The sequence below is a fragment of the Labrus mixtus genome, chromosome 3 (assembly GCF_963584025.1).
Source record: "Labrus mixtus chromosome 3, fLabMix1.1, whole genome shotgun sequence".
Lineage (NCBI taxonomy): Eukaryota > Metazoa > Chordata > Actinopteri > Labriformes > Labridae > Labrus > Labrus mixtus.
In genome coordinates, this window is record NC_083614.1 from 21015541 (window position 1) to 21027794 (window position 12254).

The 12254-nt window shown below is 38.1% G+C and overlaps 1 protein-coding gene across 7 annotated transcripts in view; it reads right to left on the bottom strand.

The window, feature by feature from the left end:
* Positions 1–8355: 8355 nt before the first annotated feature.
* The window catches only part of LOC132965333 (arf-GAP with coiled-coil, ANK repeat and PH domain-containing protein 2-like), a 46853-nt gene continuing 42954 nt past the window's right edge, over positions 8356–12254 (bottom strand). For all 7 annotated transcript variants that reach the window (XM_061033722.1, XM_061033723.1, XM_061033721.1 and 4 more), the window contains one exon: positions 8356–10472. In XM_061033722.1, the coding sequence (XP_060889705.1) occupies positions 10369–10472 (104 nt within the window). In that variant the 3' untranslated portion in view covers positions 8356–10368. The remainder of the gene's footprint in view (positions 10473–12254) is intronic.

A 12254-nucleotide genomic window follows, 5' to 3' on the forward strand; every position in this document is an offset into this window, starting at 1 on the left:
TTTAGTCTAATCAATTCCTGCCTCTGCATTCCCACATACTTGGTCATGAATCCGTGTAACAACTTTATTGACTCCACAATTTTGTCTTCATCTCTGAAATTGAAATCCAGAATACACTCCTCTGAAGTCTGTCCGACTTTGACCTCTACGACCAAATCCATCATCATTACCACTCAGCATGTGGTGACGTGCTCGACACAGGTCTACATCTGATTCAACAAATCCTAAATATAGACAGCGTTGAGTCCAAAGCCGAGGTATAAACTTTCTATTAGAGGATCACATTCCTGGAGATGCTGTAGCACCACGTAGCCCCCACAAGAGGGAATGTTTAGTCACAGTACAGCCCCTCCCCCCCTTTCTCCCCCACATCTCTTTGTTTCCACGCTCCCTTCCAGCTGAGACGAGATGAGGGCTGCTGCAGACTTCACTATCTCTACATCCTTATGAAGTTCAGTAGAGATAAGGTGAATTTTTCACCGGAAAATCAGCCTTTATTCAAATCTAAATCTGATACTTTTCACAGCTTCAACATTTATACTCTCACATTTTTCAGTTATGAAATATTCTATCTCTTCATACCTTAGTTTTTACTCATAATATATCAAAGAGATCGGTTATAGAACTGCTGTTTTCTTTCAACTTTCCTGAGATAACTTTTGTCATGACTTGGCGCTGTAGGGATATTGCACGAGGAATTGTTTTCCATTCTGTACTTACCTTTAATGTTCATGTATCTTATGAGCAATTTAAAAATGTAAAACCATTTGGATAGCTTACAAGTTTAAAAAACAACAACAACCTGTAGCAATAAGTATTCATTTGGGAACAATGCTTTATAGATTATGAATAAAGTATTAACTAATGCTTAGCTAATGCTTAATAGTGTGTAGTTGTTATAAAATGTTACCTGGCTAGGTTTATGGCACTATTGGATCTGATAAATCTAACCATATTTTTGATGGATTGCTCTGGAGTTTAGTACAAATAGCCATATTACCCTGCTGATTTTAATACATTTATTACCCCTATTTTCTCTGATGCCACCAACAGATTTATCTTTTTTTTTTTTTCAAAGGATATTCCTTCACTTATTTTGTAACCATCATTTAAGATGGTTCAAGCACTTTAAGGATGTATTGTTATCACTTTGGTTATCCCCTTATGATCTGTCCCAACATCAGGCCAAAACTTTTCAATGTTAAAAACATATTCCTGCAAAGCTAATGACATTGCATTCAGTCTGTAGTGTTTATATTCTGTGCAAATAAGCAACATGGATAACACTGACAATTCAACTTCTTCTCTAGCCTTATCTACCCTATGGAGTCTCTCAGGGCTTCTATAGAGGACCTGTTCTCTTCTCCATCTGCATGCTACCAAAGAGGTCAAATATTGCAGAAGCACAACATCTCACAGCACAGTTTGTCATATAACACTCAGCTCCCAATAAAATCAAACAATGTGTCTTATATAAACTCTGCTGGGGAGAGCCTCGGAGACACTTAAAGCTGGATGGCTCAAAATTCTTCTTTTTGCCCCCATTGGTCATCAAACAGGTTTGATTGGTTCTTCTATCATTATGCTGTAAAATTTGACAAACTATCTGTAAGCCCATTCAGACAAATGTTTGGTTTTCAGTACGATTGTTTTCGATTGACATGTGCAGGGGTCAGACTAGCAAGTTGCTTCTCAAATACATAACTGAAACCCTTTAGCTTTAATTAGTGCTTTTTAGGAAGTGTTACAGAAAGGTCGCTGCTCCAAACTTCACCAGTGATTTGGATGGCAAAGCACCATAAAAGGCAAAAGGATCCCTCAGTGGCAACCAGTCATGCAAATTAAAAATGTGGAGAGGAGATGGAGGCATATCTGTCAGTAAACTGACAAACCAAACGTGAAGAAAGGAGGAAGAGAACAAGGGTGATGTTTGTGTGAGCAGAAGGAGCATGTAGTCACCGTCTGAGGATGTAGCATTGCTGAAGGTGTGGATAAAAGGATGGAGGATCAGCAGCACCGACAAAACAATCAAGCGGACCAATAGGAGGGCTCGTTGGTCAGGTTGGTGAGTGTGTGGCCTGCCGAGTGGATTGAGGTCTCAGAATGTTTTTAGTTGAACCAGAGAAGCAGTGAGTGATGTGCTGTTGGTGCATGATAGAGCTCTGGACGGTGCAAACTGTTCTGTTTCCTCTGGATGGAGGCTGATGCTGAATAAACTAATGGATGTGTGGATTTTGGCTTCAGCTGCGCCTGGCTCAAAGATGTCCTTCCATCTCTGACGGAGACCTCCTACAGGGAAGCAGCAAACTCTCAAGCCGCTTCAGCGTTAATATTCCAAGTTAACTTTTATTTTAACATCCGATGCTTTTTCTATTGTGCTAACTTATTCTCTTTTAGCCAGTGTTCAATTTCTGCCAAAAAATGTGTCCAAACCATCTTTGACATTATCAATGAGCGGTTGGATCTTAGAGATTGTTTCTGTCCAGGCAAACAAAAGCTCCTGCTCAGATCCACCCCACATATATAGATAGATATAATTATTTGATTGGCCAGATCTGTTACAGAATGGATGGAAACCTGTCAGAGCCGGAGGGGAATCAGATTGACCAATGAAGAGCTTTTGGAGGCCCTCACATTTTGAAGTTGATAATTGAGGATTTGAATAGTCTATTAACATGTCTGCATGAACTCCATTTTCAACACAGACTAAGAACAAACAATAATGAAAGTATTCTTACCGTTTAGTTCTTTCACATTATTGGAGAGAAATACACACTATTCCCAAAGACCAGAATCCTTTAAATGTTTTACTCTTGTGTTAGCCTATTGCCTAATGACGGTGTTCTTTGTTTGGTTTTTAAAGCACGGCAAAACTTAAATCAAAATAATGTCAGCATGCAAAGAAGCTCATTTCTAACAGGCGTTGTTTTTACTACGGTACAAGTCAATAACAATGCTTATTACATCATGGAAATCAAAAGAAGAACTAAGTTTTTAAAATGCATCCTGTAAGGTGTTTCAAATCTCATTTAGTTGAGACAGTTCAGTTCGGATCAAAGTGTTTGACGAGCCAACAGACCAACACTGGTGTCCCTACTGCCACAAAAAACCAGTATAGATAACAATAACAACCAATCAGCTTTTCCAAGAATCCACATTTGGTTGCAGTAAAATCAAATTATTGACAAATTTAAAAAAGTAAAGTAAAACTGGTCCGATTGTCAAATTGGATTAAGAATTGACCAGCTTGTCTTGTTGAAATGTTTAGATTACAGTACATAGCGAGAGTTGTGTTTGAAGTGAACAGCCACATTTGTACTGACCCACAGTCTACAGTTTACTGTGTTGATGTTCACTTGTTCCCTCTAAACCCAGAGAGGGCGACTGATGTCAAAACAGTCTGAAGAGATATATAACGCTCTTTGTCTTTGCTGGCATCTGTCAACAGCAGCTGGGCAGAACTACAGACAAGTGGAGGAACTGCATCAAATCTCTGGACACCACTTCATTTTTGAAGGATCTTCTTCAGTTCTCTAATTCCAGAGCTCTTAAAGTCGTATATGAAACCACACTGGCTGCTGATCTCCTGGGTCAGGAAACCTTCGTTTGGTGACTCCTCTTTAAAGAAGTCATCTTTAGACAATAAGTTAAAAGATGGAACTTCCCATACTACAATATCGCTGCAGAAAAATCCACATATTCTATCTAGTGAATATCTGAGATAAACATAAGTCATGCATTTGACATTGTTCTAGCTTTATAGAAGCCGAATACGTTTCACGTGTTACAATCCCTCTCAAGAATAAAAAAAAAGATTCTTGCAGCATGTTTTAGCATCAGCATGACTAATGGTTTCTGCCTTTGAAGAGTCAACATATTCAGTGTTTTGCTTCTAATATATAAATAGACATACATATAACATACCATAGGATCAAGTCATTGTTAGCGTATGTAGGTAGTTCAAACGGATCTGTTGACAGCAAAAAACAAATCTACAACATCCAGACCAAGCCTGTTCTCAAATATCTCATAACAGTTGTTAAAAGAGAGTAGTGTCAGTTGAATATTTCCAAGCAGTTACTGGATGTACAACCAGAAATTAAAGTCACAAAGGTCATTTATCTGACCTTTACACTCCTACTGTCTGTGATCTCTTTGGATAAGAAAACACCTGGCTGAAAACACCTTCTGCCCGAGCTCCCTGCAGCAGAAGGAGAAGAGGTTTCAACGTCTTCCGGGCGTCTGAACAGCTGGGCAGCAGACATCCTCAGCGGGGGGGAAACCTGTTGGAAAGACTCACAGATCACCAAAGCGTGGAGCACTGCTCTCTAGGGAGGATAAGTCAGGAAAACAAATCTTTGCACATGAAAAGGAAAATGGACAGAGCTGGTTCTGACAGTATTCTGAGAAGGCAGGCTGGAGACAACAAGAATGGAAAAGTGTAAGCTCTGGTGAAGGTGGTGCATGACTACGTTTTTGTAGTCAGCGAGAGAGTTGTTGAGGAGTGAAAAGCTTTAACACTGCGTCTATTCATGCAGCCTGTCCATTTGTTACCAGCATTTACACAATGTAGACAGAACTGTTTGGATTCTTGTACAATGCTGCGCCAAAATGCGAAACCTAAAGCTTTCATTGTCAGTGTGGACATGGATGAAGTAAATGTTAACACTTATAGTCGAGGATGTGGAGGCCAAAACTGTGCTGTGTGTAAATGCTTGAACAGAGGAAGGCTTTTCTCTTCCACCGTGGATTTTGAAAAACAAACTTCTTACTCAGAGGGCGTAGCGCCTGTTCATCTGTAGAGTCTTAGTTCAGGTTATTAGTAGAATAAGATACAACGCGGCTTCACTTCGACTCACTTCAGCCGTATGAGCCCAAAAAAGAAATTAACTTTCAATTGTTTGTAAAACATAAAAAGTCAAGCTTTGTCAGCTCTGCCCTCAAGAGGAGAAGAGAACAACTTTTAAAATGTTTCTGGAGGTCAGATCGATCACTTCTGATAAGTTTCAGGAAGTCTGGAAATCTAAATGCATCAAGTTGAAAAGTTTGATCAATAATGGATTGTCAGCTGCACTTTTATACAGATGTCTTTTTTATAGAAATCAATGAATCCTCGTTAGATTACTGCTGATGGGAGCTGGTAAATTATTAGCGCAGATAACATTTCCCTCCTTGTTTTTGCTGTCCACACAGACTGTTTCTCCGACACACACCTAGGCCTGCTGGTGCATTATTGGTCAATTCATCTCAGACTACAAACAGAGCACTTCCCATGCTGCCAATCAAGACCCCCCCTGTACTGATTCCACATGTTTTATGGAAATAGAGATTACACACAGACACACACACACAGAGAGACCAGGAATACACACACATGGACACACAGGATCCTATGGACATGCACTAATGGAAAGATGTTAGAGTGAGGGGGCTGCACACGAAATATTGGGTGTTCCCTGCCTTGCTCAAGGACATCTTGGCAGAGCTCAGGAAGCGAACTGGCACCTCACCAGCAACCAGACCAAATTCCATACTTCGGTCCGTACCAGGACCTGAACCAACAACCCTCAGGTTCCCAACCCAAGTCCCCTGAGTGCTACTGCCGCCCCAGAAGACATGAGTTGTATATTCTAACCAACTCTTGGTTTGTTTCTGTTTTTTTATGTGATGTGCATGATTAAAATGTGTCCTGCAACAACCACATTGTAAACTCAGATTTGTTATTCATTATGATAACACATTCGAAATGATTGTAAAAAAGAACAATATAATAAAATAAGTTGAAGTCTAAACTTCAGAATATTCAGTGTCTTGTACAAAAAGATTTTTAATAAAAAAAAGTTTGAAAATCCCCCAAAAATAACTGAAACATCAGGATACTTTTTTTGGTGTATGTGCTGTTAATTCACAGTTAAACTTTAGGCTGACATAATGTACAAAAGTACTTATTCCACATTTCAAACTAAAATAGGCCACTATAAATGTAAATGTATAACTTAAAAAAAATCCAGCTTGCAGGGGCAAAAAGATGTAAGAAGTTTGTCTTAAAAATTTTGTTGAACATAAATCATTTCATGTTCCTCTCCATCTGCAGAACATTTCCTATCAATTTAATTTAGAATTTAGAATTTAGAATTTAGAATCACTGTTCACGAGTTCTTTCTAAGGTCAAACAGCAGCTTTGAAGTCTTATAGTGTCTAAACCTGCAGACGGCATAAACTATTAACATTTCACTTAACCTAGAGTGTCATTGTGTTGCGTGAAAGAAATAAACGTTGTCGCTTTATTCAGGAAAATAAAAGCTTGTTATTTTCTTTGGGAGTTTGTGAAATGATCTCATCCAGCTTGCGTCTTGTGTTTGAAGAAAAAGAGACATCAGTCACTGCTGGACTCGGACTTGTCAACATGGAAACGTTCAGTTCTTTGAAACAGTCTGAGCCGCATTAATGGAGCTTGGCCATTCTCAGCATTTGTTCACATGGTGTTTTAATGGAGGGAAACGTCTCCAGCGGCGGCCCTTCACTTCTCCACAGGCAAGCAGACCGCACACTTCCTGGAAAATGCTCGATGGCCGATTCAGAGAGCGAAGACCACAAGCCGGGGCACAGTTAGTCCAGGGAGACTGACACACATCAGATGATCATTAAACTCAGATATGATTTTTTTTCAATGGCTGCTTGATGTTAACAATGAAAGTGAAAATACATGTACAGAATGAGACAGCAGTGACTTCTGTTTGTCCTTTTAGTCAGCGGTCAGTTTGAAATCTGTCAGGGATTAGAGTAACTGTGCATTAAATTAAGACATAAAAAAAGAGTTTTAACAGAGCAGCTCCACTAAATTAAATCAAGATCACTGAGAAGATCAGTTTTACAAAAGAATTACTAACCGCAGTTATTTAAAAAAGAAATCATTCTACAGTACATGTCATAATGTATTTTTTATAAGTAGATTCAAATTACATCTGGAAGAATAACGAAGAGCTAAAATAACTAACCCTTTAATCAGGGACTGTTCTGGTATGTTAAGTTTCTTTTTTTTATTTGTGAACATATGGTTATCTTTTGTGCTACACTTGAAAGTCTTGACTTGTTTAGTGATGTGTGGACCACAGGAGGATTCTTTGGAACTGCTTTGGGGGAAATTTGAAATGTGAATAAAGGGAAAATCTGCTTTCTGTCTGTTCTTCTGTGAAGCACTTAGTGCTGAATGTTTTAGTGTAAGAAAGGTGTTTTATAAATAAAGCTGAGTTGAGTTCTTTCGGAAACTTCCCTTCATCTCTCTGTCACATCACAGTTCTCACATTTCTGAAGTTTGTTATAAATGTTGATGTGATCAAAACTAATAGACTTCCGAGTGTTTCACATGAGCTCGTCCACTTTACTTCCAACATGGCTGTATGTCATTTCAAGTGGTGCTCACTGCAGGCCAGCGTGCCACTTATTTAAACAGCAGGAATAAACACACTGTTATGATTAAAGGCGGATAAGGGCCGGGTAATCTTGTTGAAGATTTGCACGTGGAAGTAAATTCAAGACTCCACCAGTTTACATTGAAGTGAGACATGAATGAATCCTTTTTATAGCTGAAAACCAAAGTTCCATCTCAAGTGATTGTTAGGTATAAAACACAGAGGAAAGTCACACTTACATTAAGCTGTTACATAATGCACCTTTATTCTGAAAATTAAAACGTATTTCTGTTAATGCATTTTCTTTTTAAAATTTGCATTTTCATTTGAATTATGATGCAAATTTAGCAGGGCATTTTTGAAAATGAAAAAAGCAAATGTAATCTCTTCATTTTAATTTAGTCGAAGAATGTGCATTTTTGAAGTTGAAAACTAAAATGCAAATTAGATAAATTAGTCATTTTAATTTTGAGTCAAATAATACACCCATATTCTGAAAATTAAAAAGCATTTCTGTTCATGCATTTTCATTTTCAAATTAGCTTTATCATTTGAATTCTGATCACTAGTCGCTTCCATATCTTTCAGTGTCCCAGCTGCGTTTTTAAACTGAACAGGTCCCAATGTTGTTCTTCACATATAAAAGAGAGAGAGCAGCGCCCTCTCCTGGATGGACGGATCACACTGCAGATACCTGCATAACCTCACTCACCAATAAAAAGCATAACAAGTTGTAACAATGGGGGAAAAAAGTATCGATCAGGAATTAAGAATCTTTAAATTAAGATGCCAAATATTGAGTGTAGACAGTGAGAATTCCTGTAGAAAATAATCAACTCATTATTTATCTGAAGGTAGAATAAACTGAAAGACATTTTGACCAAGAAAAAAAAAAAAATTCAACTTTAAAAGACAAAATAAAAAAACGTTCCACACTTGGAGGTCAATCATCAGTCCATATGTATTGAAGTTTATGTTAACATATTACAGGTAGAATATACAGGACATGTATACTGGTGTAAAGATGGACAATATAAAATGAGATAAAATCACTGAAGGATACAAAGAACAGCATGTACAAAAGCTTATAAATGATTCAAGTACCACTAACTTTATACTTCACTTGCTCTGGAGAGTTTTAAGCATCTGTACAAAATGTACAAGAATTGTATCCCATGTTGCAAAGACCAAACGTTTCCTCTCTACTGCATATCACACCTTATGATATAATGTCACAGAGAGGTGAAGGCTTCATGTGTTTAAAGTCTCAAACTGCTTTCTTTAGTTTCATGTACTATCATGAAATGTGCAGAGTTCATGTGTGGCGTTGAACAGTTCATGAATTATAAGATGGTGCATTAACTTAGTTAAAGCTTTATGAGATGTGATGTTTCTTGACAGCACACGTTTAAAGAAATCTGCTTCAATGTAACTCACTTTACAGACATTTTGTAAACTGATGTAGAAAATGTGGAACACTGAATTTGTCTAAAATAATTTCCTAAGAAAGTTAAATCGCACAGAAAAAGAGAAAGTGTTCACTTTCAAATCATTCTTTTTGGTTCTCTGCTGCATGACGAGTGTTCCCAGTGCATATGGTGTTGATGTTTTATCCACACAGTTTCTACTGAGGAAAAAAAGATAAGACTGATTTTCATCTTTGTTGACAAAGAAGCTGCCAAATGAGAGTTGCCTGGGTTTGAATCCACACTTGTAACTACAGTACGTTTCCGATATTAAAACAAACATCACGTTGGTTTAACTTTAACTGAGCAGATTTTCAGGGAAGATCCTATATTCCCTACAAACTCAACCACAGAACACATTGCCTGAAAGTACAGTGTCGTTGTGTTGTTCAGGGTCTCTCTAAAATCAACGGGAATCAAACAGCCACATGAACACTTCAAGTGCCCACAGCAATGTGAAGCTCGACTTCATCTTATACCAGCATGAGACTGAAGGTACAAATTAATAATCATTCATCATAACTAAACCCAAGTCCACCTAATAACAATGCTAAACAGCTAATTGGCCTCGCAGATGTTCTGCAGATGTTGCTGTGGTGACAACATGGACGATGTAAATCATTCAGAGAACCTTGTTCAAAAATAACTAACCTTTAAGAATCCTAAAATACTATCTATTAAACATGACAGAAGCATAGATAACATATTCACTTCTATAATTACTGTACATTGTTTAACAAGTCAAAAACTTACCATCAAACTGGTAAACATCAGTGGTGATTTAGGACAAAGGGGTCCGTGCAATGAAGTAAAAGCGTACTACTAAGTATACACTGAAGAGAGTGCTAAAGCAACAAATAAAAGAACCCGGTCACGTTTGCATATGTTGAAAGATGTTGAGAGAGAGAATTCTGCTGAAAAGATGAAGTATTTAAGAATTGAAATGTGGGATTTAACAGTCCACTATACATTTGTACAGATCTGATGCAGTACAATTATGTTTTTATATTTATAAAAACACATCTTTAAAACTTCTTCCATCAGGAAGTGTGACAAAAGATTGAAGTTAATCAAAGTAAGAGACAGCCTTGAAGGCGACTCTACATTCACACTCAGATCAATGGATTTCTTTTCATGGCTTTGCACCTTTTAAAGGCTCTAACACGGTACCATTCACTAATAGATCCTACAGGGAAACACAGCCTTTGTTTGAAAAATGAGGTTTGCTGTTCCCCTAAACTTGACTGAAATGCCATCAACAGGGTGATTTATCACAGCTAAAAGGTCAATTCATATAATTTGAACAAAGGGAGCTTTTTCCATATGAGATGCGTTGATGACCTGAGTCCAGCTGCGGTAGCACTAACCAGCTCTGATCATCGCTGATGTGGAGGGAAAGGGGAGGACATTTCTCCAGATGACGTTCTGCCTCCATCTGGTTGAGAAGACATAGTCTCTGAGTGCTAGTGGACGGTGCAGTTGTTGTCGTGTCAGGGTTTTTGTGGATCGTACTGCTGGTAGCGGTTAAGCTTATCCGGGTCGTTTGAAGCCATGTGAGTGAAATCCTGGAAAATGTCCTGGTATGTTTCATCTCCTGTAAGAGAAACACGGACACAAGACGTTAACAACACAGGCATGAATAAGACGTCAGACAGTCAGAGCCACGCTTCCCAATATTTGCATATCACATATTTTTTCCCCTTTATTTCAATTTATTCCTCAGAATCATCAATCATGTTTAACCTTTTCAGGCATTTAGAAATAAATCCATTTAAGCTGAACCATCTGAAGGGGGGGGGGGGGGGGGGGGGGGAACAGCTCACAACTTCTGTCATGATGGTTCATATCATTGAAAATAAGAACCACTAGATCAGAAAACAGGCAGCTTGATTTAACAGACTTCAACTACAATGAATCAGAAAAAAACATTTATCTCAGGTCCAGGATCGTAACATGAGTGGGTTCTTTTTTAAGATAAGCTGTGACTAAACTTTGGATTGGATGCTCTTTGTTGCACAGTGGCAGAGAAAAGTTAAAGTGTTTCTAGGATCCTTAAGGAGATACTTATTAGACTTGATCCCATCTCCCTACTACCAGATAAAGATACAGCACATACATCCAATTACATGACTCAGATTATTTAGACTACACTGTGATACAAACAGATAATCCATGTGTAATTATGCAAGTGTACAGCAAGGTAAAAAATACCAATAGAGAGAAGTGCCCATGCACAGCGACAGATTCATCAGCACAAGAATGAAAAAGAAAAAGTCGGCCATACCTGTCAGAGTGTCAGCGAGGCTTGAAATATGAAACAGATCAATGCAGAGGCAGAAAACAAAGAGCATTAACAGTAAAAGCAAAAACAGCCAAAGAGTTTTTCATAAGCAACCGGAGATCGACTCAGAAATAAAAGACAAGCCCACAAAGGTACATTTTTGATAACAACTGTATTGTGTTTAAAGTGCAGGAGTTTATGTACAAAAATACAGTTGTGTTGGCCTCAGCACCCCCAAAGAAACTGAAGAGAACAGAAGAAAGGCACAAACTCTGGGGAGGAGAGTGACAGAAGAAAAGCAAAAATGAAGAACAAGAGAGTGACTTTACAAGGAGAGAAGAAGAAGAGCGCGTTGTGAAAGAGAGGACGGCTTCCTCTCACAGCGGAGAGGTCGGTCACAATTGACTTCTTAACGTTTGGGAACCAAACTTTAGAATATAGATGGAAAAAAAAGTATAGATTAAAAACGACATATTCATGAAAAATATCAAAAAAAAGACGAACAAAATACAAAATTCTCTAAATATTTCAAAAATCAACGTTGAAATTCTAACAAAAATCACAGAGAAACCCCTCAGGCTGAGAAGCAGCGCTCTTCTCCATGAAACAGAAACACTCGAATAAAACTGCAGACTTTAAAGAAAAAGATGGAGGGAGGATTGATGAGGTCAGTTTTCCTCACACGTTACTCCTGAAAATCTCTTTGACGGTCCACTCATTCATCAACTGATTGGACAAGCTGATGAAGAGGCTGTCAAGTACGCAGACAACTAACAAATCCTTTCATAATAAAACTCACTACATTTGGATCAATCAGAGATACTTCAGACTCCACTCTCCTCCTTTAAACATCCTTCTTCTCCTCTCATGATCAGGGGTTTCTGTTGTAAACGCACAATCATCAACAGTTCTTGTACTTTTCTCTATCATCAACCATTGCACACGCTAAAGAAACAATTCTTATACAGATATAAGAGAAAACTTCCCTTCATAGAGAAATTTAGGACAGTTAAGTGTCATTCTTTGTCATTCAGGTCCAAACATTCCTGAAGTACTTAAAAAAAACAACAACAAAAAACAGTCTTCAGGCTAAAA